The following is a 23,264-nucleotide window of genomic DNA, read 5'->3' as shown; positions in this document are numbered from 1 at the left end:
AATTCTATGACCTCTGGGGCTCTAACATCCTATGTGTAGGATTCAATATTATGTAAATAACAGAGTAAATAGTAGCTGATATTTATGTAATACTTGATGGTTTACAAAGCTCCCTACATGTTTTATTTCCTCTGATCCTCACAAAAAGCCTGTGAGATAAGTACTAGAGACATTATCATCCCCATCTGAAAGATGGGAAAAATGAGGATGAGAAATTACATATAAGCAACAATATGTCCTAAAAATAACAATTATAATAATCAATACTTAATAAAGTATACAGTCAGTCAGTCAACAAGTATTTATTAAATACCTGCTATGTGCCAGGCACTGTGCTAAATGCTGGAGATACAATGGGGGGCAAAAAACAGTCCTTGCTCTGAAGGATCTCTAATGGGGGAGAAGACATGACAACATGCTCACAATTATGGACAAACAAAACATAAACTGGACAAATTGGGGACGATCAGTAGAGGGAAGTCATTGGAATTAAGGGAGATTGTTTGCTATCTTTGGACTGGATTGTGATTTCACTGATAGGCAGAACTCACGGTGAGGAAACTCCCTTTACCAATTCAGGTTGGCATTTTCTCTGTAATTTACAGTCTTAGGGAGTTTCCTGGAAGTACTGGGAGATTAAGTGACTCGCTCAGGGTCACACCAGCTAGTTCTGCACCCAATATGGTGGTGTGCTACCATTCATACCAATTAATAGAACATATTTTCTTTAGTTATCAGTATCATTCTCATCTGTTTCCTGAGCAGATATAACAGGCCAAAAGGCAATTCACAGATATATTCTAAGCACAAATACACTACTAACAGTAAACAAGAAGTCATTTCAAAGGCATCTTCCATGACATGGATGACCAGAAAGGGGACTGGGCCAATTACATCAAAAACAATGAATCACATTTTGGTATCCATAAAATAACAAAAGACATTAGGGAAAAGTCCCCAGCAAATTGGACATATCCTCTACAGAAGATTTATGGAAGTACATGGAAAATTATCTTCCAGGATAACAAGTCCTGGGTGGGTTATAATCTGCACTGGTATTACATTCAACTGTGGGATCCTTAACAGGCTGTTTTTTTTGCCTTTTCTGATCTCCCTTAATTCTAGGGCCTTCCCTCTCTTGATTAACTCCAATTAACCTAGTTGACAGTATATGGGTACATAACTGTTTGCATCCTGTCTCCCCTATTAGACTGCAAGCTCCTTGGGGGCAGGCACTATCTTTTACCTTTCATTGTGTCCTCAGTGTTCATCACAAACACCCAGCACACCATAGATGCTTAATAAATGCTTGTTGACTTTGTTAATTTGGGAAAAAATGGCCACAGTGATGAGACCACCTGTCCCCTAAAGTACAAAAGGAAATATCCTTTTCTCCAGTCCAAAAATCCAACATTGATTAACCACATGACGTGTACATAGCACTATGGTCTTCATTTTCATTACAAAGTTATTTATCACAACAGCTCTGAAAAATAAATTGGTACTATTATTAGTGTTATCAATTAAATAAATTAATAATTTACTACTAATTATAGGAAGACAGGAAGGGAATAAGCATGTATTAAGCACCTACTACATGCCAGGCACTGCGCTAAGCAATTTTAAAATATTAATTCATTTGATTCTCACAATAACCCTGGGAGGTAGGTACTATTATAATCTCCATTTTTACAGATGAAGAAACTGAGGCAGACAGAGATTTAAGTGATTTGCTCAGGGTCACACAGCTAGAAAGTGTCTGAGCTTGGATTTGAACTCAAGTCTTCCTGACTCCAAGCCCAACACTATCTTTTGTGCCACCTAGCAGCCTCTGCAGAGGCAGGAGGGCAGTCGATAGAAGCACAGACTTGAAGCCAAGAAGATCAATATCCAAGCCCTGCCTTTGGCACATACTGACCATGTGACCAAGGACAAGCCACTTAACCTCTCAGTGCTCTAAGCAACTTTCCAAGACTATAAATTGCCTAAAAGGTATTAATCTGCATTGGTGAAAGGAATCACTTTACCCAGAAGCAGCCTATGCCAATGAAGTTACAGGTTCAGTCCCTGGCCCTTCCCTTCTATGAGGTACTAAGGCAGAGAGAGGGTCTTGGGTTGTTGTTGTTCAGTCGTCTTTCAGTAATATCTGACTATTCATGGTCACATTCGGGGTTTTCTTGGTAGAGATACTCATGTGATTTGCCATTTCCTTGTCCAGCTCATTTTACAGATGAGGAAACTGAGGCAAGCAGGGTTAAGTGACTTGCCCAGGGTCACACAGCTAGTAAGTTGTCTAAGGCAGTATTTGAACTCAAGAAGTTGAGTCTTCCTGACTACACGCCTGGCACATTACACCCTGAGCCACTTAACTGTTCCAGGTTAAGGGGTACTCAGCACCTAAATGACTGAGCCAAGGTAAGAACTTGGGGCCTTAGAGATATTAGACATTTACTTGGTAAAAGGAGCACCTCTGCCTCCCTCAGAGGGTGTCCCAGAGCGTCTTACCTACAATCAACTGACGCTCTACTACTCCTCTGATTCCTGCCCTGGATATCTCCCCACAATCAGATGAGGACAACGGCCTCAGGACTTACTTTCTTGGCGCACTTCCTGCAGGGCTGCCAGGAGCTCTTCCTTTAGGACAGTGGCCTCACTGGCAATCTTCTCCCCCTTGTCCAGTAAATTCCACGTGGCTTCTTCAACAGAAGCAAGAAGAACCCGGGCTCTTTTCGAACGTCCCTTTTTCCTATTAGAAAGATTCTGGGGACAATTCACCAGTGTGGTAACCTGCAATGGAAAAAGATAATATGTTACAAAGGATGAAATCTTTGAGTAAGTTGGCATAAAGTGAGAAAAGAGAAAAGGAAATATCCCAGTCCTGGGACATCTCAGTATCAGGGACCTGTCAGGATCTGGGGCATTTCAACCTCAGAAACTGGCTGTGAGGTAGAGGAGAGAGAGTACCTCCATCTGAGTCTCTGCTCCACTGCTTACTACATGTGACCTCGGGCAAGAAGCATTTCCTCAATGGGTCTCATTCTCCTCATTTTTAAAATAAATGAGGACTGGCCTACATGTACTCCAAAGTCCTATCTGTCTTAAAATTATGATCCTGTGAATATACGTATGACAATTATTTCATGAGCATTAGGAATTTTGGAGGCTAGAACCCCTCTATCCAGCCACCAAGACAAAACTAAAGGTGGGGACTTTGTCATAACAATTTCCATTGAACTTCTGATGGAAAGGAAGAATAAGAAATGGAGGTTGTTCTGTCTAGGATCCGAGAGCCAGGTAAAACTTGAATAGAGTGCTGACCATGGAGTCGAGGAAACTCGGGTGCAAATCCCACCTTTGACACTCACTAACTGTGTGATGGACAGGTGCGGACGGATTGCAGTAAACATCTAGAGGGTGAGAGCACAGATCTCTAAAACTGTTAGAGTATTTGGATCATAGATTACAGACCACATATCCCAGATCTGTGATCAGAAGATTATAGATAGTATCTCAGAGGCCAAAAGATCCAACCCCCTTATTTTACAGATGAGGAAACTGAGGACCAGGGAAATCGAAATGAAGTGCACAGTGTCACAGAGCTAGTAAATGTCAGAGGCAGGATTTGAATCCAGGACTTCTGACTCTATGCCAGCATTCTTTCCCCTGTCTTATACTGGCTTTGTCCCTTGCTACGAGAAACCAAATCTCCCCCACTGCCACATACTCAACACATATCAAGATTTGGGAGCTACTGGCAGAAATCCAAAATGAAAAAAAAAAGTCTTCAAACTCTCCAACTTTTGCTTAAAACCAAGAAGAAAGCATCTTTGTCTACCAAGTGCCTTCAGAATGCATTTGAACCAGTAAAATTTATGCATCTTCCTACTGCACATTCCTCCTCTATTGTGTGTGTCCTCCACACTTCAAATATCTCCCCTAGAACAGCCGAGGCTGTCAAATTTAAATGAGTGCATTCCAGAAAAGCTTTATTCTTTATTAGAAATGCTACCACTAAAAGAAATATGGCTAGAGCATGTGGGATAACACTGGGTTTCTATTCCCCTTCCCCACCCCCAATCCCATCACAACATGCAAAATCTTCAGTTGGCTTCAAATTCCCTCTGCACCAATGTCTCCATAGCTCCTTAATAAAATTGCTTCGTATTGATTTGACTGGAGTCGAGGAAAACTTCCAATGGTTTGCTTCATTGCAGAGGTAAGCGTGGTTTGCCAACTCTTTATAATAGTGGTTGAGTGAGTCTTCATTTTTTTCAGCAAGTCTCTAATGAGAGAGTTTCAGTTTGCTTTAAAAGGGGGACAGGGACAAGAAGTCTATTTTTCAAGTACATAGACAGAAAATCTGACAGAGGTTCTGAACTTGAGGATGTCTGTTCTTGAATACATAACGTAAGCATCCCTTGACCCTGGTGCGAGAAGTATGAGCTGCGAATTACTCACCTCGAGATAAGGAAAAGAGAATCACTAAGGCAGGGTGATCAGACCCTTGACCCAGGGTGCCAAAATCCAAGGGAGGGGGACTTCTCCCAGGACAGAGCTAGAAACCACTATCCCTGTACTTTGTAGCTTACCTCCTTCTACTTGTCTGCATGACTTCCTTGCCTTTCACAGACCTACTTCTATCCTTCCATGCCAAGGCACCCATTTCTTAGGGCCGACCTTCCCCCCAGACTCCAAGTGGTCACATGTAGAACTGTCTTGGAGATAGACTACCCTCCCCTTCATCATCATCATGTCCAAGGTCAGCTGTCTTTTGTGGAAAGATTCCTAGTCACAGAACTGGATAAGAAGTTGATAAAGAGAATTAAGTGAAAGATATATGATGTTGTTTCCCCATTCATCAAACTCCCAATCACCACTGGCCTAGGATGCTTACTATTCATACCTAATAACCATGTGAATAACTCTGTCATTGTATCTCTGAATCTCTATTGTTTGCATCTGTGAAATGGGGCTAATCACACTTTCCCTATTTATCTCAAGAGTTTATGAGAAAAACACTTCCATGTAATCAACGAAGTGCCATAGAGATGTGAGCTATTATATTTTTATGTTTTATTACAAACTTATCTTGTTATAAACTTGAAAGGCAGTGCAGAAGAGTGTGGATAAAGATTCTGGGGTGGCCTGGGAGTTAAGAAAATCTTGATTCCAGCCTTATCTCAGATATATACTGGCTGTGTGACCCTGGGCAAGTCATTGTCAGTGCCTCCAGGAAATTCCTAGGACAAGCAACAGAGAAGGTACTTACCTTCCTTGCTAGAGACAATTCCTTAGCAGAGTTCCCTACACTGATGAAATCTAGCATCTGGTCCAAATATATATATTTATATACATACACATATACACATATTTATTTATATATATACACACACACATACACATATTTATATATATATATATACACACATATATATAGAAAGAGAGAGAGAGCCAAACTGCTTTATCAAAATAAGACACCTCCCCCTTCACATTAAATCAGAGGGCCACAGATGGCTTTTGTGATGTTCTCTAGAGCTCTTGCAGGAGGGATAGGGGAGGATAGGGTAGCTCTGTAGTACCAGGGAGTGACTCCTCGTGGAAAGCAAGGAGGAAGAGGGGAGAACGAGTGGAGGGTGAAGCAGGCAGGACTTGAGATCTGGCCACCTAGCTCCCTGTGTATCTAAACCTTCAGGGCCAACAATAGCTCCTTAAGCCACCCAGCCAATGGGACAGGGAGGGAGGGAAAGAATAAGCATTTATGTAGCACTTACTACATGCAGGACACTGTGCTAAATGTTTTACAAATATTATCTCTATTGATCCTCACCACAATCCTGGAAGGCAGGTGCTATGATTATTCTCATTTTACAGTTGAGGAAACTGAGGCAGATGAGGCTAACAGTTTTGCCCCAGATCCCACAGCTAGTAAGTGCCTGAGGCCAGATTTGAACTCAGGTCTTCCTGACTCCGGGCCCAGTGTCCAATCCGCTTGACCTCCTAGCTACCACAAGGGGAAGGGAAGCAAACTCTAACCCCAGGACTAAATGGTCTCTGAGGGCTATTCAAGTTCTAAGTCTATCTTCTAATGACCTGAGTTTGAATCCTGGCTTTGCCAGTTTCTACAAGTGCCACCTTGGGCAAGTTTTCTCATCTCCACTGCCAATCCAGGCTCTTGCTTTCCTAGCCACCAGGTGACTGACTTCATTTCCCGGGTGTGGCCTCCAAAACAGTGGACTCATGATATCCCAGGTTCTCCATCTGCCTGTCCCCCCAACTGAGGCCACCATTGGTGCCACCCAAGTGAGGTTTGTGACATTTGCCCCAGGTGCGCTTGTGCGCACACACACACACACACACACACACACACACACCTAGTTCCATTTTAGTGGGTTAGCCACCCACTAAAGTTCTATCCAGATGCTTCACCCTGGTGCAATCACACCCATGGTTCCCCAGGGGCTCAGTCAACAGACACTGTACTCCCTTCCAAGATCATCATGAATGGGAAAGCCTTTTGGGGTAGACCCAATGAGTGACTTTAAATAGCTCTACAGATCTTTTCTCCCTTTGTGCAGTCATCACTTAGAAATTGCTCTCTGTCAGGCTCCTTGTAGAGATCTCAAGAGACTTTTCTGCAATGAGCCTGGCTGGTACAGAGGTTACCATCAGCCATTTCTGTTCTGGGGCTACTTCAAGGATGTGGCAGGAAGTCCAAGTCTTCCAGCCTTCTGAAGTACACAAGGACTTTCCCTGGTCAAAGTGGAGGGAGGAGACAGGTCTGCTCCTCCTCCTTCCCCTCCAAGCAGTTCTCAGGGGCTTGGCTGTTGCTATTTCATCACTAGACTGGCTAGAAACACTAGCTTCTGAACTAGCTGACTGCTTATATCTAAGCCCCATAGCTATGACAATCAACTCTTCAACCAAATGCTACAGCCTATCACACATAGTTTACACTCTTGATTCATAATTCAATGGAGGTTTAGGCCTTGTTCACACCTAGTTCATACCTCAGATTCAGCTGAGATGTCTGGGCCTTCTATATTCCATTACACAGGGGTGGATCCCCACCCTTATAATAAATATTATTCTGGTTTCTTCTAGATTTTTCCTGGGGTTTTGTTTGTTTGTCTACAATTGACTGACCCATTTGGAATTTGATATATGACATGACCAGGTTGCACAGTGGATAGAGTGCTAGCCTGGAGTCAGAAAGACTGGTCTTCCTGAGTTCAAATCTAGCCTCAGACACTTACTAGCTGTGCAACCCTGGGCAAGTCACTTAACCCTGTTTCCTCATCTGTTAAATGAGCTGGAGAAGGAAATGGCAAAACACATGGATATCTCTGCCAAAGAAAACCCCAAATGAGGTCATGAAAAGTCAGGTGCAATTGAATGAATATAATGAATGAATATAAATCCAAATTTATTTTTTTTCCTATATTGCTGTCCAATTGACCTAAGATCTTCCCCTAATGACTCTTCTTCCAGAATTACTTTTGTTTTGTCCTAACCTAAGTTCTTGGTGGTGTACCAGGAAGAGAGCTAGACTTAGAATGAGAAAGTTCTTAATAGAGAACCAGAAAGAGAACTAGCCTTGAAGTGAGGAGGAACAAGGTTTGAATCCCAGCTCTAAAACGTAGTAGCTGTGTGACCTTGGGCAAGTCATTCTACTTTCCTGAACCTCACTTTCCTTCTCCCTAATACAGGGATAAAAATCCTTATACCATCTACCTTCTAGGGTTGTGGTGTTGTTACTCTAAAATAATTATAGAAGTAGGAGCTGTTATTATTCTGATGTTAGTGTGGTTCCATTTCTTGATTCTTTCTTCAACTGCATTGATTAGTTCTTCTGGTTTTCACCCAAACGCACACAGTTGTGATCAGTCCCACTCTATAATATGTTTGAAAAATGTGCTTTGTCAAGTTCTGTCCAATACCCCACGGGAACTTTAATTGCTACTATATTAAGTCTCAATATTAATTTAGGGACTGGTACCATCTTCCCAGCCAGAAACAAGGTTTCTATATCTTCATTTCTCCCTGTCTTCCTCTATCTCTCCCATCAGGGCTTTTTGCATTTCTTTGAATAAATCTCTTATGTCCCAAATTGAATTACTCCCCAAGCATTTAATGTTTTGTGTCAGGATTGTGATGCCATGTCTTTTTTCACTGTATATTCTAGCTGGGTGTCAGGAGGATGTAGAGATGCAATTGATTTTTGTGGATTTATCTCATATCCTGTACCTTTATGGGGCTCATTTATTACCTCTAGTAATTTTTTGGTTGGTTTCCTTGGATTTCTAGATATACAATCATGTCATCTGCAAAAAAATACATATATTTTTATCTCTTCTCCTTTTTTCATTATGAGTCACTATTGCCAACATTTCTAGAACTATATTAAGTTGCACTGAGGATAGGGGCATCCTGTCTAGTGCCCAATTTTAAAGGAAATGACTCTCCAACAAAGACAGCGTTGGCCTCTGAAGTCAAACAAGTATTCTTTATCATGGCTAGAAGAAAGTCCCCAATGTCTTGGGGTTTAGGATTTTAATCAAAGATAGCTTTCTGAATTTTCCCAAATTCCTTCTCATCATGAGCTGAGATAACCAAGTCACCAGGCATGAATTAAGTACCTGTTATGTGCCAGACACTGTGCTAAGCTCTAGGGATACAAAAAGAGACAAAAAAGAAGATACAAAAAAAGAGTCCCTGCACTCAAGGAGCTCAGAGTCTAATAGATTGGGATTTCTGCTGCTTTCCTTAAAGGGAGTAGTGGAAAGAGCCCTGGACATGGAGTCCGAGGGTCTGGGTTTGAATCCCAGCTTCATCACTATCTGTGTGACCTCCACTTTCACAGAATCCCAGAATTTCAGAGTTGGCCAAGACCTCAGTAGCCATTGAATCCAAACATATCTGAAAAAGAGGCCCCCTCCACGATGTAGCTGACAAAGAGTCATCCGTCCTTGGCTCTAAGCTCTCATGTGATGGGGAGACCTCTAGCTTCCAAAGAAGCCCATTCCACTTTGAGATGACTCACATTTTTAAGAGTCTTTATCTTATGACCTCCACTGCTTCTGAGTCTGCCCTCTGAAAAAATCTAAGCCTTCAATCACATGACAGCCTTTTAAATACTTGAAGAGAACTATCAGGACCCATCCCAAGTCTTCTCATCCATAGTTACTTCAACCCCATTCTGCAATGATGGGCGTCCTCTTCCAGGTACTGTCTACTTTACCATTGTCCTTTCTAGAGTATAGCCCCCAGAACTAAACACAGTACTCTAAATGCAGTCTGACAAGAACAGAATATGGAGGGTCTATCATCCCCTAATAGTTTCTTCACATGTGAAGTGAGGAGGTTCAGTTGGGTGATCTAGAAGGACATCTACCCCCTCTAAGTTCTTTTAATGGAATGACTAGTATTGAAGGTTTCTATATAAAGAATACTAAGTTAAGGAAGGCATTGAGGAGAGAAGGCTTAGGTAAACTATGGTTGCTGTCTTCATGAAGTTTTCAATCTAGGGGGAGAGAGAGAGAGAGAGAGAGACAGAGAGAGAGAGAGCACGCACACTATGAGGTAAAAAGTGAATTAAGGAGGCAAAGAATAAAATGTTACACGAACTTCAATAAGGAAAATTGTTAGGAGTGGGGATCACAGAAGGGATAGCATTTGAAATGGATTTTAAAAGATTGTTAAGAATACAGCCAGCAAAGAGAGGAAGTAAGGACATCCTAGGCATGACCATATGCAAAAGTATAAGGACAGTAAAAGCGGAAGACACGGTCCAATAACAGGAGGTCGTCCAATTTGGCTGCAACATAGAAAGGGTAGCAGATTGTAGAGGACCTTGGATGTTACATTAAGAAGTTGGAATTTTAGTCAAGGAGCAATAGTGAACCACTGAAGCATTTTAAGCAAAGGGGAGATGAGACCACGTCTATGTATATAACACAAAAACTACTCCTGTAGCAGTATGCAGGATAGATTGGAGGCAGAAAAGAAAGAAGGTGGGAAGATCCATTGGAAGGCTATTGCAATGGTCCAGATGGATGGTAATGAGGGCCTGTAATAGGATAGAAGTGGTAAGGATGAGGAAGAGAGGAAGCATTGGTGAGATGTTGCTGGAATGGTATTGACAGGAGTTGGTGACAGCTCAGCAGTGTGAAGTGAGGAAAAAAGATGAAGAGTCCCAGAACAGAAGAGCTAGGAAGGGCCTCTGTGACCACCAAACCCCATCCATTCTCGTACAGAAATCCCCTCCACATCATCCTCAACAGGTAGTCAGCCAGCCTGCCCTTGAAAGTCGCAAGTGGAAGAAGCATCAAACACCAAGATTTGAAAATAATGATAATGATCACAATAATGAGCACTAATATAATTCTTTAAGGTTTGCAAAGTGATTTACAAATATTCCCTTATTTTATCCTCCCAATAAGTTAGGTGCTGTTATTATTTCCTTTAACAGATGAAGAAACTAAGGCAGACAGAGTTTAAGTGGCTTGCCCAGGGTCATACAGCTAGTTAGTGTAGTGGACTGAATTTGAACTCAGGTCTTCCTGACTCCAAGTCCAGGGTTTGGTGAAGGTTTAATTCATTGCTTCCCTGTTTCTTTCTTGCTATTCTAGGCATATATGTATGTATGTGTATGTGTTATGTATATGTGTATACACATGTATATATGTATATATAGATACATTTGTTGCTTTGGCAACCTCACTTCTGTTTTGATCAGCCACTATTGATCAATTCATTATTGTTCATCTTTTAGTTCTTTTACTGTACCCTAGCTTTATTCTTTGATTTGGGTACTGCTTAATGTTGGTAGCTAGGTGGCACAGTGGAGAGACCCATGGGGCCTGGAGTCAGGAAGTCCTGAGTTCAAATCTAGCCTGAGATATTTACCAGCTGTGTGACTCTGGGCACCTCTCTCTGTCTAAGTTTTCTTATCTTTAAAATGGGGATTATAATAGCAGCTACCTCCCCCGGTTGTGATCTGACATCACATTTGATCGTCACAACAACCAGGTGAGGTAGCTGGGTAGAATTATAAAGTGCTTAGCACAAGGCCTGGCATGTGGTAGGCACTATTATAAATGGTAGTTATTATTATTAGCTATTATTAAAAGGACAGAGTTAGGAACAGAGACAGGACTTGTGATTTCATTGGCATAGGGAACTCCCAGGTGAGGAAATTCCCTCTACTAATGCAGGTTGTCACCTTTTCAGCAACTTGGAGTTGGGAAGAATTGCCTAGAGCAGTGTGAGGTAGTGTCTTGCCTAGGGTCCCACAACCAGTGTATGTCAGAGGGAGGACTTGAACCCAGGTGTTCCTGACGTCAAGGCTGGCTCTGTCCACTGCATCATGCTGCCTCTCTCTTGGTTTTAATTTCATAATATTGCAGATATGGAGGGGACCTGCAAAGCAGCTAAACTGAATGGCACCAAGAAAGAATAGGGAGTGAATCCATTTGTTAAAGGAGAACAAGCAAAAATTGGAGTTCTTCAGATTAGAATGTACTGCAAAATATAGAGGGTGAATGAGTTCTCCCACTCGGGGCTAAGATATGTCAACTAAACCAAGAGAGGACCAATCTCACCCAAAGAGAAATTCCCTCAAGTTTCTCGGGGGGAAACCTGGCCATCAAGGGTGTGTTGAGAAGCTGGCTTCCCCTACTGTCCCCAGCTTTCAAATTCTTTCTCTCCTTCTCTCCACACTTTTCTGATGTTAGTCGTGAAAAGCATCTGGAATTCTATGTACCTCAAAGAAGAATGTTTTGTTCTTTTAAGCTCTCACACCAACTCTTCCCCTCACAAAGGCATGCAGTATTGCATCAACGTTCTCTCCACCAGTCCAGAGTCATGCCTAAACAGCTTCTTCATGCAAAACACCCTGGGCTTAATCCTCAAGTGGGAAACAGTGGGGTATATAGAGCAAAGAAGCATCCAGCTTTTTAAATTTCCTCCTCTTAAAGATTCTGAAATCAATGCATTTAAAATGAAGCCTAGTGTTTATTTGTTCAGATTTGAGCATGAGGAATTTGGAAAGAGGATTATTCTGTACTTTCTTCATTCAGGAATGTTTGCTAGGTTCTCAGGATACTAACAACCAAATTGATATCCAGAACTAGCTACCCCATAAATTATTAATGTGTATGGCAGCTGTAACTTGCAATAGGAACTTTGCAGAATATGGCAAGACATCACCTTGGCAGGAGTTGATTTCATTTCAGTTTCTGAGTCGACAATATCCCTGCTTTGGCATCTCAGAGGCTACCTCCGGTGAACAACTTTGTGGAGTGACAGCCTGGGAACTACAGTCTACTCTGTGGGCACCTTCTTTCCCTGACCATCCCATTGTGAGAATCCTAGTCAATTCACTTCAATTCAGCAAGCAGATTTTAAGCATCAACCATGTGAAAAAAGTTGGGCTAGGTATTGAGGGTACAAAGGCCAAAAAGACATACTCTCTCCATATAAAGGTCCTATAATCTAGTGAGGGGGTATAACATGTACTAAAGTATAGACAAACTACATAAACATGTACTTAGGTGGTGGCGTTCAGTTGTTTTTCAATCAAGTTCAACTTTTTGTGACCCATTTGGGGTTTTCTTAGCAAAGATACTGGAGTGCCATTTCCTTATGCAGCTCGTTTTACATATGGGGGAACTGAGGCAAACAGGGTTAAGTGGTTTGCCCAGGATTACACAGCTAGTAAGTATCTGTGGCTGGATTTGAACTCAAGTCCTCCTAACTCCATGGCCAACACTCTATCCACTACACCACCTAATGCCTGTACTTAGGTATATTTCATATGCAAGGAGAGGGACAGCAAGTAGGCAGAACTAAGCAGACAGAACTAAGGCATAAAAAGGTGGAACGCTAAGAAGGGACCAAATTGGGAACAGGATCAAAGGAAGTGAATGAGGGAGTAATCCGGGGTTTGGGGTTGGCAATGTGTGATCTGCAATAGGGATTGAACAGTAGAGGGGAGTACAGAGTTGAACTGGCCACCCGATGGTCAAAATAGGGAAGGGAAGGGAAGAGAATGTGTGCCTTGGGAAAAACTCAGGGTTAGAGGGAATGAAGGATCCTCTTGAAGATGAAGAACAGGATTTGGAAATCACAAGGCAGAGGAAAATATGCAATGATAACAGATTGTGACCAACTGAAGGAATTTCAGAGTACATAAACATAGGAACAGGCTAGGCAGCTAGATTGGGAAATGAATTCTAGATTTAGAGTCAGGAAGACCTGAGTTCCAATGTTACCTTAAACACTCAAAGTGTGACACTGAGACAATCACTTAATCTCACTCAGTCTCAGTTTCCTCATCTGTAAAAGACGTGTGATAATAGCACCCACCTCCCAGAGTTGTTTTGAGGATCAAATGAGAAGTGATGGAAAACTCTTTACACACTTTAAAGTGCTCTTTAAACACCAGCTATTAGGGAAGTAGGACAGGTATGAACGACAGCAAGATTAAGAGGAGGACCATCTCTCTGGGTAGCTGAGGTGCAGGAACAGCGCTCCTAAGAAATGAAGTGGGAAGTTAGGATATTTGAGGGAACATGCATATGCATTCAGAAGTCTCCTAGTGTGAGAGCAGGATTGGAGTTGAGAGGAAGACTGAGCCAGGCACTGAACTGGTTAAAAACCAAACTAGATAATGGATAGCAGCTAGGCGGTGCCATAATGCATGGAGCACCAGGACTGGAGTCAAGAAGTCTCATCTTCACAAGTTCTAATCCAACCTCAGACACTTACTAGCTGTGTGATCCTGGGGAAGTCATTCAACCCTGCTTGCCTCTGTTTCCTTACCTATAAAATGAGCTAAAGAAGGAAATGGCAAGCCACTCTGGTATCTCTGCCAAGAAAACCCCAAATGGGATTACCAAGAGTCAGACATGACTGAAACGACTAAATACAAAGATAATGTACACCAAGTGCTTTGTAAAACTTAAACTCCTGTATAAATGTCACCTATTATCATGTTTATACTAAAAGGCAAGTAATGAATAGACACCTGTTCTTGAAGCCAAGAAGACTTGAGCTGATGTTTTGCCTCTTTCACAAACTAGCTGTAGGATCCTGAACAAGTCACTTCATGTCTCAATGCTCTAAGCAACTCCCTAAGCTTCATCAGTAGAGGATCACAGGAAGTTCCCTATACCAATGAAATCAAATTATTCCAAACTATTACTATCATCATTAGGATTAGATATACTTTCACTGATTCCCCTTTGATTGCTGAAGTCATTTTCTCTCTCTGGGCCTCAGTTTCCTCATCTGTAAAACAAGGGGATCAAATCAGATGACCACTAAAGTGCCTTCCAGTTCTAGATCTGAATCTACAATTGTATGGTGTGAGTCACGACGAGAAAAATCACTTCTTTGAAGACGCTGAAAATCCATCATAAAGTGTCATTGCTATGACCAAAGACTGGTCTAATCAGTTGAGGACGGAGCTGATTTGAGGCCTGTTGTCAAGGAGTGGCCCAGCTGCAGGTGGGAATAGCTTAGAAATTATTTCTATTGTTTAAGTGATCTGGCCTCAGCTCTTCATCATCCTTCAGGCTTTTCTGGGTGCTTCTCAGGTTATAGGTCTGAAATACATAAATCATATCAAAACACACTCCTCATCACTGGAAGTATCAAAATCCAGGTTGGAATCCAGGCCATCCATCAGAAATCTCCTAGAGTGATTACTTTACATTGGGGAAAGGTTGGAGTGAATGACATCTGAGGTTCCTTCCAACTTTGAGTATGATTCTCTCTGTTTACAAACTTCCCAGATAAGAGCCAAACCAATTGACAAGCATATATTAAGCACCTACTATGTACTATGTGCCATGCATTGTGCTATGCTCCCTCATTACAGTCACAAAACAGTAGGGAGGAGAGGGACAGAGAGAGAGACAGAGATAGAGACAGAGAGAGACACAGAGGGAGAAACAGAGAAAGAGAGAGAGAGAGAGAGAGAGAGAGAGAGAGAGAGAGAGAGAGAGATTCATATCCAGGGGGCAGGGGCTAGTGGCTTCTGATCTTCTAGAACAGAAACCTAGTTTAAATAACTTAGATTGGACCTAGTTCTACAATTAATTTGAGGGCTGACATTGACCTTAGTCAAACTATGAGATATTTATGAGACATGTCCAATTCCAGATCAGTGAAGCTAGAAGAGGCCTTAAGGTTCTTTTGTCCAACATGTCTCCCCAGCATTTAACAGATAAAGAAACTGAGGTCAGGAAACAGTATCTCACTTGCCTAAGGTTATACATGTATCCAGTGGCAAAATGGCAACTAGAATCTCATTCCAACAGTAACCTCTATGGTAGATCTTCACAATGAAAATTCATTATTAGACCCTTGCTAGTGCCTAGACTTTCTATTACACACAAAATAAAGTTGACATCATCAGTTTATAGAATCTCCTAGTTGAATGGAAGCTCCTTGATGAAGCTTTACTATCCCGGTGCCTAGCACCGTGTATGACACACTATAGATGTTTGATGAATGCATGCATGCATGAATGAATGAATAAATGAATGTCAGTGGCTATCTAATTCAACCCATACCTGAACAATAATTTTCTCTGCAACTGAACTGAATAGTTTTCCATAATACTATTATGGGGGGGTACAAATTATCAACTTTCAGAAAACAATGAATACTACTTTATTCTATTTATTTAAATTCCACTAAGGTCCTCCCCTGGGGTGGAGCTTACTCCAGGTTCTCAAATACAATGCCAATGAAATAAAAGCTCTGATAGTTCCTCCTAAGCTGGAAATAATAACATTTATATAGCACTTACTAAATGCGTTATTATCTCATTTGAGCCTCATAACAATCCTGTGAGGTAGGTACTATTATTATCCCCATTTTACAGATGAGGAAACTGAGGCAAACAGGATAAGTGACTTGCCTAGGGTCAGCTGATCAATGTCTGAGGCTGGATTTGAATCCAGATCTTACTGACTTCAGACCCAGCACTCTATCCACTGTACCACCTACCTACCCTTAGCTTTCATCCTTGAAGGAATTCAAATACAGGCCCCGTGATGGGTTAAATGTCTGCAGTCCAAAAGCAACCTATGAAGGTTCATCACCAATGGCCACCAGGGGGTGAATTTTCTAGCTACCAAAACTCATGAAGATCAAGAGAACTCTGAACTTCAAAACTTCACGAGACCTGAATTCAAATCCTGACTCTTCCACTTGACTCCCTATGGCTTCCCAAACTGTAAAATAAAGGAGTTTAGCCAGGTGACCTCTAAAGTCTATAATTCTATGGCTTCCTAAGACTGAGATCTGCGCCAGTGGAAAGATTCCACATGCTGATGAAATCACAAAAGAGTTTCAGAAGGTTAGCTCTGAGCAGTCAGCAGCACACATCAGTTTCTGCTTCCCTTCTCTTTTCAACACTCATTTCACATAGTTTGTTTCCAAACGATCCTTGAAAAACCAGCATAGCTGAATTTCTCTCTGCAGTCATTGCCTGCTACTAAATGATTTCAGAATTTAGTATTTTAACAAAATACCCTTAACCTACACAGAGAACCAAAAGGAGGAAGTGAATGAGTGGGCCCTCCTCCTGGTTTCATCTTCTGAGCGTTCTGGTCATTCAGTTCAGGGTCAGAACAACCACTCTTGCATGAGGCCAAGTGGCAGTGGCAGTGCCACTGAGTGGCAGTGGCAGACCTCCCCTACCCCACCCTCAACCCCACCCAGCCCTTCCTGTAACTCAGAGGGCAGGAAAGAATAAAGACCTTAAAACGTGGAACACAGGTGAAGCCAGGTGGTGCAGTGGATAGAGCATTGGGCCCTGGAGTCAGAAATACTTGAGTTCAAATCCAGCCTTAGACACTTACTAGCTATGTGAGCCTGGGAAAGTCACTTAACCCTGATTGCCACTCCCCAAAAAAATGTGGAATACATTTCTCTAATACACAGAGTTCCTACTCCTGCACACAATCCAAACCAAAAAGAGCCTAGCCATAGGCAAATGCCCCATGCTAGGGGCAAGGAATAATATCGAATAAATAATATTAAATAAGGAGAAAGGCAGAATGTAGTCATGGATAAGAAGCTGACCTTGGAGACAAAGATCTGGGTATAAGTCCTGCCTCTGACGCATCTTGATTGTGTGACCTTCATGGTTCCAGGTAGGCATGACTCCAAGGAACAGAAAGTTGCTGCTCTGCATTGATAGAGGGCAGCTCCTCACAGGGAGTCAATAGATAGTGGCCATCAGGATCAGGATAAATTTCAATAGTGTGAATCTCAAAGGAAGAAAGATTGCATTGCATAGCATTCTATGGAATGGGTCTAGTCAAAAAGAAAAAATTAAGGAGACAGAGTGGCATAAGTGGGCAGAATTTAGTCTTAGAGTTGGAAAGACTTGGGTTAGAATTGGCTCTGAGTCTCCCAGCTCTGACCTCTGTGCTCCAGGGTGTTATACAATGTCCTGAGACTATTTCCAGACCAGAACCTCCTACTGCCACCTCTTCACTCCCAATGGGGCTCCCCCAGGCCGTGCCTCATTTCCTCCTGCTTGCTATGAGATAGGCCTCCTAGGTCTGGATGGGACCAAACATCACCCCTGCAACAAGATTGGACCCTGAGGGAGGACCTAGTACAGTCTAATCACCTGCCTCTCTCAATGGATCTCCAGCCTCTAATACTCTGCTTGCACTCATTCTTTAATGGCTAGCATACTTCCACTCCCTCATAATCTTATCCCAGCGATTCTGAACCCTTGTTCCCCATGCCCAACTTTTCACTCCATCATTCCCACCTCCTTTAACCTTATCTCCCAAATATCATCCTTTAAATCTACCTGCCCTTCCACTGTTCTCTCTAGAATGCCTGCTCCAAAATTAATAAGCAAGCTTTCTTCTTAGATTTGTTCCTTTCCCACTCCTTCTGTCTTCTGGCACTCACTAAGACCTGATTCTTTGCTAATGACACTGCTTCCCTACCCTTTCCAGTCTTGGTGCATTTTCAATCATTGCCCCCCACCATCCACTGGCAACGGTGGGCAAGTCAGAATGCCCCTTGCTCCCCTTTGCCATTTCCAGACTCTCCCTGTAGCACCGTTAGTCAGCAACCTTTCCTCCTTTGAGGTTCACACTATTCAAATGTGTCACCCTATCCAGATGCTGATGGCCAGTATCCATTGAGCTCCCAGGACATTCTCCTTCCTCCTTCAATAAGTTCGTAGTCTTTCAGCCCAACCCTTGCACTCATACAAAGGGTTTTCCACACACATATAAATACTTTCTTAAGTACCCTACCTTCCCAGTTCCTCAATCCACTCATTTCCCGCGACCTACACTTCTCTTAGCTACAAACAGAAATGAGCAAATCCTTGATTTTGCCATCACCCCCAAGTATTCTACTTCCACATACATGAACTCTGAAATCCCTTATTCCCCACAAACCTTCCCCCTCTCCCTCCAAATTTCCCTATTACTCCCAATCAGCCAGGCCTACAACCTCCCTTGAGGTTTCAGTAATTATCTCAAAGCAGATGATTTGACCAGCCCTCACTTCTCTCCCAACCTCCAGCCTCATTTCCAGCCAGATGGTACAGTGGATAGAGCACTATGCCTGGAGTCAGAAAGACATGGTTTAACTCTGGCCTCAGACACTTGGTAAATGTGTGATCCTGGGCAAGTCATTTAAGTTCTGTTTGCCTCAGTTTCCACAACCATAAAATGAGGATACAAACAGCACCTGCACCTACCTCTCAGGGTTGTTGTGAGGACCAAATGAGATAATATTTGTAAACCACTTGGTGCAGAGCCTGGCACATTGTAAGGGTTACAGAAATGCTTATTTCCTTTACCCCTCTCACCAACTGCCTTTTAGACATTTCAAACTGGATGTCCAGACATCTTAAATTCAACGTGCCCAAAACTGAACTTATCATCTTCCCCCTCAACCACCCTCTCACGTGCCCATTTCTCCTTCCTATCTTTTTATTATTAACAGTTCCACCATTTGCCTGGTCATCCAGGTTCGCACAACCTAGGTGTCACCTTTGACACCTCATTCACATCCTGTTCTTTCCACCTTTGTAACATCTCTCCTATGTGTCTATTTCTCTCTTCTGACACCAAAACCATCATGACACAGTCTTTCTTCACCTCCCATCTGGACTATTATAATAGCTGCTGGTTGGTCCTTCTGTCTTAAGACTCTGCCATTCCAATGCACCCTCCATTCTCCTGTCAAACTGATCTTCCTTAAATGCAAGTCTGACCATATTACTCCCCTTTTGATAAACCTCAGTGTGTCCCTAGTACCTTCTGGATCAAATATGAAATCCCCTGGTTGGCTTTCAAAGCCCTTCATAACCTGGCCCTTTCCCATAATTCCAGTCTTCTTATACCTTATTCCCCTCTGTATACTCTGTGATCCAGTAACATTGGCTTCCTCCAACTAAACACTACATCTCCTACCTCTGGTCATTTTCACTGGCTGCATCCCATCCCTGGAACACTCCCCCTCCTCATCTCTTCTTTCTAGCTTCCCTGGCTCCCCTCTAGTCCGAGATAAAGCCTCACCTTCTGCCAGAAGTCTTTCTCAGTCCTCCTTAACCTTAGTGCCCTTCCTTGTGAGGATACCTTCAGTTTAGCCTGTCTACATCTTGTTTGTACACAGTTGTTTGCATTCGTCACCCTCGTAGAGGCTCTGGGTAGTGTGCTGATGAATGTTTAATAACCAGCTCTCTGGGAAAAAAAAAGTAAGCTTTTGAGTTTATCTGCCCTATTAACATTTTCTTCATTACTTTCTTAATTCTAAACAATCCATCCCTTAGGATCCAATGACTCTGGCCCCTTGATTTTCCATTGCATAAGACACTCCATCTCCTGATGCTGTGCCTGGCATACCTCCTTCCTCACCTCTACCTCCTGCCTTCCCTGGCTTTCTTTAAAACTCTGCTCAATGCAAGGGAGAGAAAATAGATTTTTGTTTCTGAAAAAAATTTAATTTTTAAAAACACAGCTCAAAGTCCACCTTCTTCAGAAGATCTTTCCAGTTGTCCCATCTATAGTACCTTCCCTCTGAACTCATCTTCCATTTACACTGTGTGTATCTTATATGCAGAGATATTGGTGTGTTATCTCCCCTATCTGACCATGAATTCTTTAAAGGTAGGGATGGTGATTTTGCTTTTCTTTTTATCTCTAGTGCTTAGGTTAGTGCTTAGCACATGTAAGCACTCTACAAATGTTGAATGAAGGAATGAATGACTCCTGCTTCTGCTGCTCTCTAGCTATGGGCCGATAATCTACTTACAGGATTCCTCTGAGCTTCAGCTTTCTTAAGTCTAAAAAGCTCCCAGTTCAACTCAATCTTGGGAATGTTCCACCTTCTCACTATTAGCCTTGCTTACCTCAAGATGATTCCATGCATGTACTCTCCTCTCTCTCCTTTGTTGTTGCTGTCCAGTCATTTCAGTCATGTCTAACTCCTCATGACCCCATTTGGGATTTTCCTGGCCAAGATACTGAAGTGGTTTGCCATTTCCTTCTCCAGCTTATTTTACAGATGACGGAACTGAGGCAAACAGGATTAAGTGACTTGCCCAGGTTCTTACAGCTAGTAAGTGTCTGAGGCCAGATTTGAACTCAAGAAACTGAGTCTTCTTGACTCCAGGCCTAGTGTTCTATCCATGGCACCACCTCTCTCTCCTACCCACCTCCTTTCCACCTCCACTCTCTGCTTTGTCTCCTCCTATTAGAATGTAAGTACATTGAGAATAGGGATCCTCTTGTTTTCTGGTCTTTTTATCACCAGAGTTCATCATAGTGTCAAACATATAGTAAGCACTTAATAGATGCTTTATCTCTCTAACTCCCTACCTAACGACACCTACTTTACATAACATGCTGGGTGGTTGTTGGGCTCAAATCAATGAAAATATGTCAAGGACTTTGTAAACTTTCAATGTCAGTTATTAATTTGGCAAATATAAGTTCCTTATAGTCAGGAAATTTCCTTTTTTTTAATAGCCCCAAGACCTAGTTCGATGCCATGCATATAGTGGATGTCACAGTCATAGTCAATAAACATTTATTAAATACCTACTCTGTGCCAGGCCCTGTAGAGAAATCAAAATCAGGTAGAGAAATCAGAAAGTCCCAGAGTAGTATAGCCAGGTGAGAAATAGGGTGTCTAGGGTCAGGGATGGATTTTGATCCTTATCATTGAAGTGAATGTCTATGTGAACAAGATCACAGACCTGGGTACCGCTGAGCATCGATGTTTATGCAGGAGAATTCATATCAGTGATTTTATGTTTTTGGAGAATCAAAAATGAAAAAATGTAAAAAAATGTTCATTTCTTACTTTCCTTAAAGTGAAAATTTGGAATTCGTAGCTTTGCCCTCCAATCAGAGAAGCAAAGATGTTTAAAAATGCTTTTTCATTGAATTAAATGTCCCCAGAATTTCCTCCAGTTTTTCTAAACCATTGAGGCAGTTTATGCAATGAATAAAGAACTGGGCTTGAAATCAGAAAGAGCTGCTGCCTTTAAGTTCTGCCCCTGACACATGGAGGCTGGGAGAGCCAGCAAGTTACAGTGTTTCTCAATGGTTTTTGTTCCATGAACCCGTTTCAACCAAAAAAAAAATGTGTTGTAACCCCCCCCAGGGTAATTTGATACAACTTATAATAATTTTCTTTTAGAATTATTCATTAAGTGCTTACAGTAACTACAATGATAACTTCTACTCCAAAATGTTCCAAATTAAAATTTATATTATACACCTATAATTATAAAAGATAATGTTTGTGCTACACATAATTAATAAAACTCTGAGTATACGTTTTTAATATTCTAATTATAAAAGAATTATGGATGCTTTATGTGGGACATTCTATAAGAATTAAAATAATCCAGCAAGATCTCATATATTTACTATTATCTTCAAGACTATAATTAATTTATTTTATAAATTTTGCCGACTATAAGCAACATTTTTATTGAAATAAGTTATGATTTGGAAGATGTTTAGAATAATGAAATAATCATATGCAAACATAACATATTTGAACAACGGTTTGCAATATTTAGCTCAACCCCAATACCATCTTAAATTTAGTTCTATGTTGTTCATTTCTGGATTTGATTTAAAACAAGAATAAATTAACAATGCTCACTCACACAAATATGTGGTAGAAAATGATAGGAGAATTTTAAAAACTTTCTTGGTGAAAGAAAGAGTTTCTTTGTTTTTTTAGTCACCTAACCAATTGACAGTAGATAGAGCACCAGGCCTGGCATCAGGAAAAACTGAGTTCAAATCTGGCTTCATACACTTACTAGCTATGTGACCCTGGGCAAGTCACTTAATCTTGTTTGTCTCATTTTCCTCATCTGTAAAATGAACTGGAAAAGGAAATGGCAAATCACTCCAGTATCTTTGCCAAGAAAACTCCAAATGGGGTCACAAAGAGTTGGATGCCACTGAAAAAAACTGAACAACAACAAAGTTTAAATCAGAAAACAGCCTTAATACTTCAGTGAGAGGCAATATAATATTTCTTTCTGTGGACTTTTTGTCATGGTTTACAATGGTTTCAAGATGACCCTTGTAATGCACATGTCTGGTAATTGTGGTTTTCAAACATTCTGACATTTGTACAGCAAGAATGCAAATATTCATAATATCTTGATCATATGAATCAAAGCAATTATTAAGAAATGAACATTTTTTTACATTTTTTCATTTTTGATTCTCCAAAAACATAAAATCACTCATATGAAAATTCTCCTGCATAAACATCGATGCTCAGCGGTACCCAGGTCTGTGATCTTGTTCACATAGACATTCACTTCAATGATAAGGATCAAAATCCATCCCTGACCTCTCATTCTGGGGGCCTCTTGTCTGTGCCCTCCCATACATCATCCACAGGACATCCCCCTTACACACTGAAGGCTTTCTTCTATATCTGACATGTCGTGGAAAGCCATGGTGCACATGAGCTAGTTCTCCATTGGTCAGCCTTTGCTCTTGTTATACCCGATTCCTTTTCTGATGATCCGTCTTCCTACTGATATCCTTTGTGCTGCTTTTCCTGCATAATCCTGCAAGATGCTGCAAGTGACTCACTCTTACCATGCACTTATCCAAGGCCTTCCATTCATTTATGGTCCCAGATCATTATCCATCTACAGTATCAATCCCAGATACACATACACACACACACACACACACACACACACACACACACACACACACACA

The 23,264-nt window shown here is 41.7% G+C and overlaps 1 protein-coding gene across 1 annotated transcript in view; it reads right to left on the bottom strand.

Annotated features, from left to right (window-relative positions):
• The window catches only part of CTNNA3 (catenin alpha 3), a 1,857,428-nt gene that overhangs the window by 1,820,252 nt on the left and 13,912 nt on the right, over positions 1-23,264 (bottom strand). Inside the window, exon 2 of the mRNA XM_027840655.1 lies at positions 2,595-2,787. Coding sequence (XP_027696456.1) covers positions 2,595-2,787 — 193 coding nt within the window. The remainder of the gene's footprint in view (positions 1-2,594; positions 2,788-23,264) is intronic.

This window comes from Vombatus ursinus, unplaced genomic scaffold (assembly GCF_900497805.2).
Source record: "Vombatus ursinus unplaced genomic scaffold, bare-nosed wombat genome assembly UNPS02014847.1, whole genome shotgun sequence".
Taxonomy (NCBI): domain Eukaryota; kingdom Metazoa; phylum Chordata; class Mammalia; order Diprotodontia; family Vombatidae; genus Vombatus; species Vombatus ursinus.
This window is presented reverse-complemented; position numbering and strand designations above follow the sequence as displayed.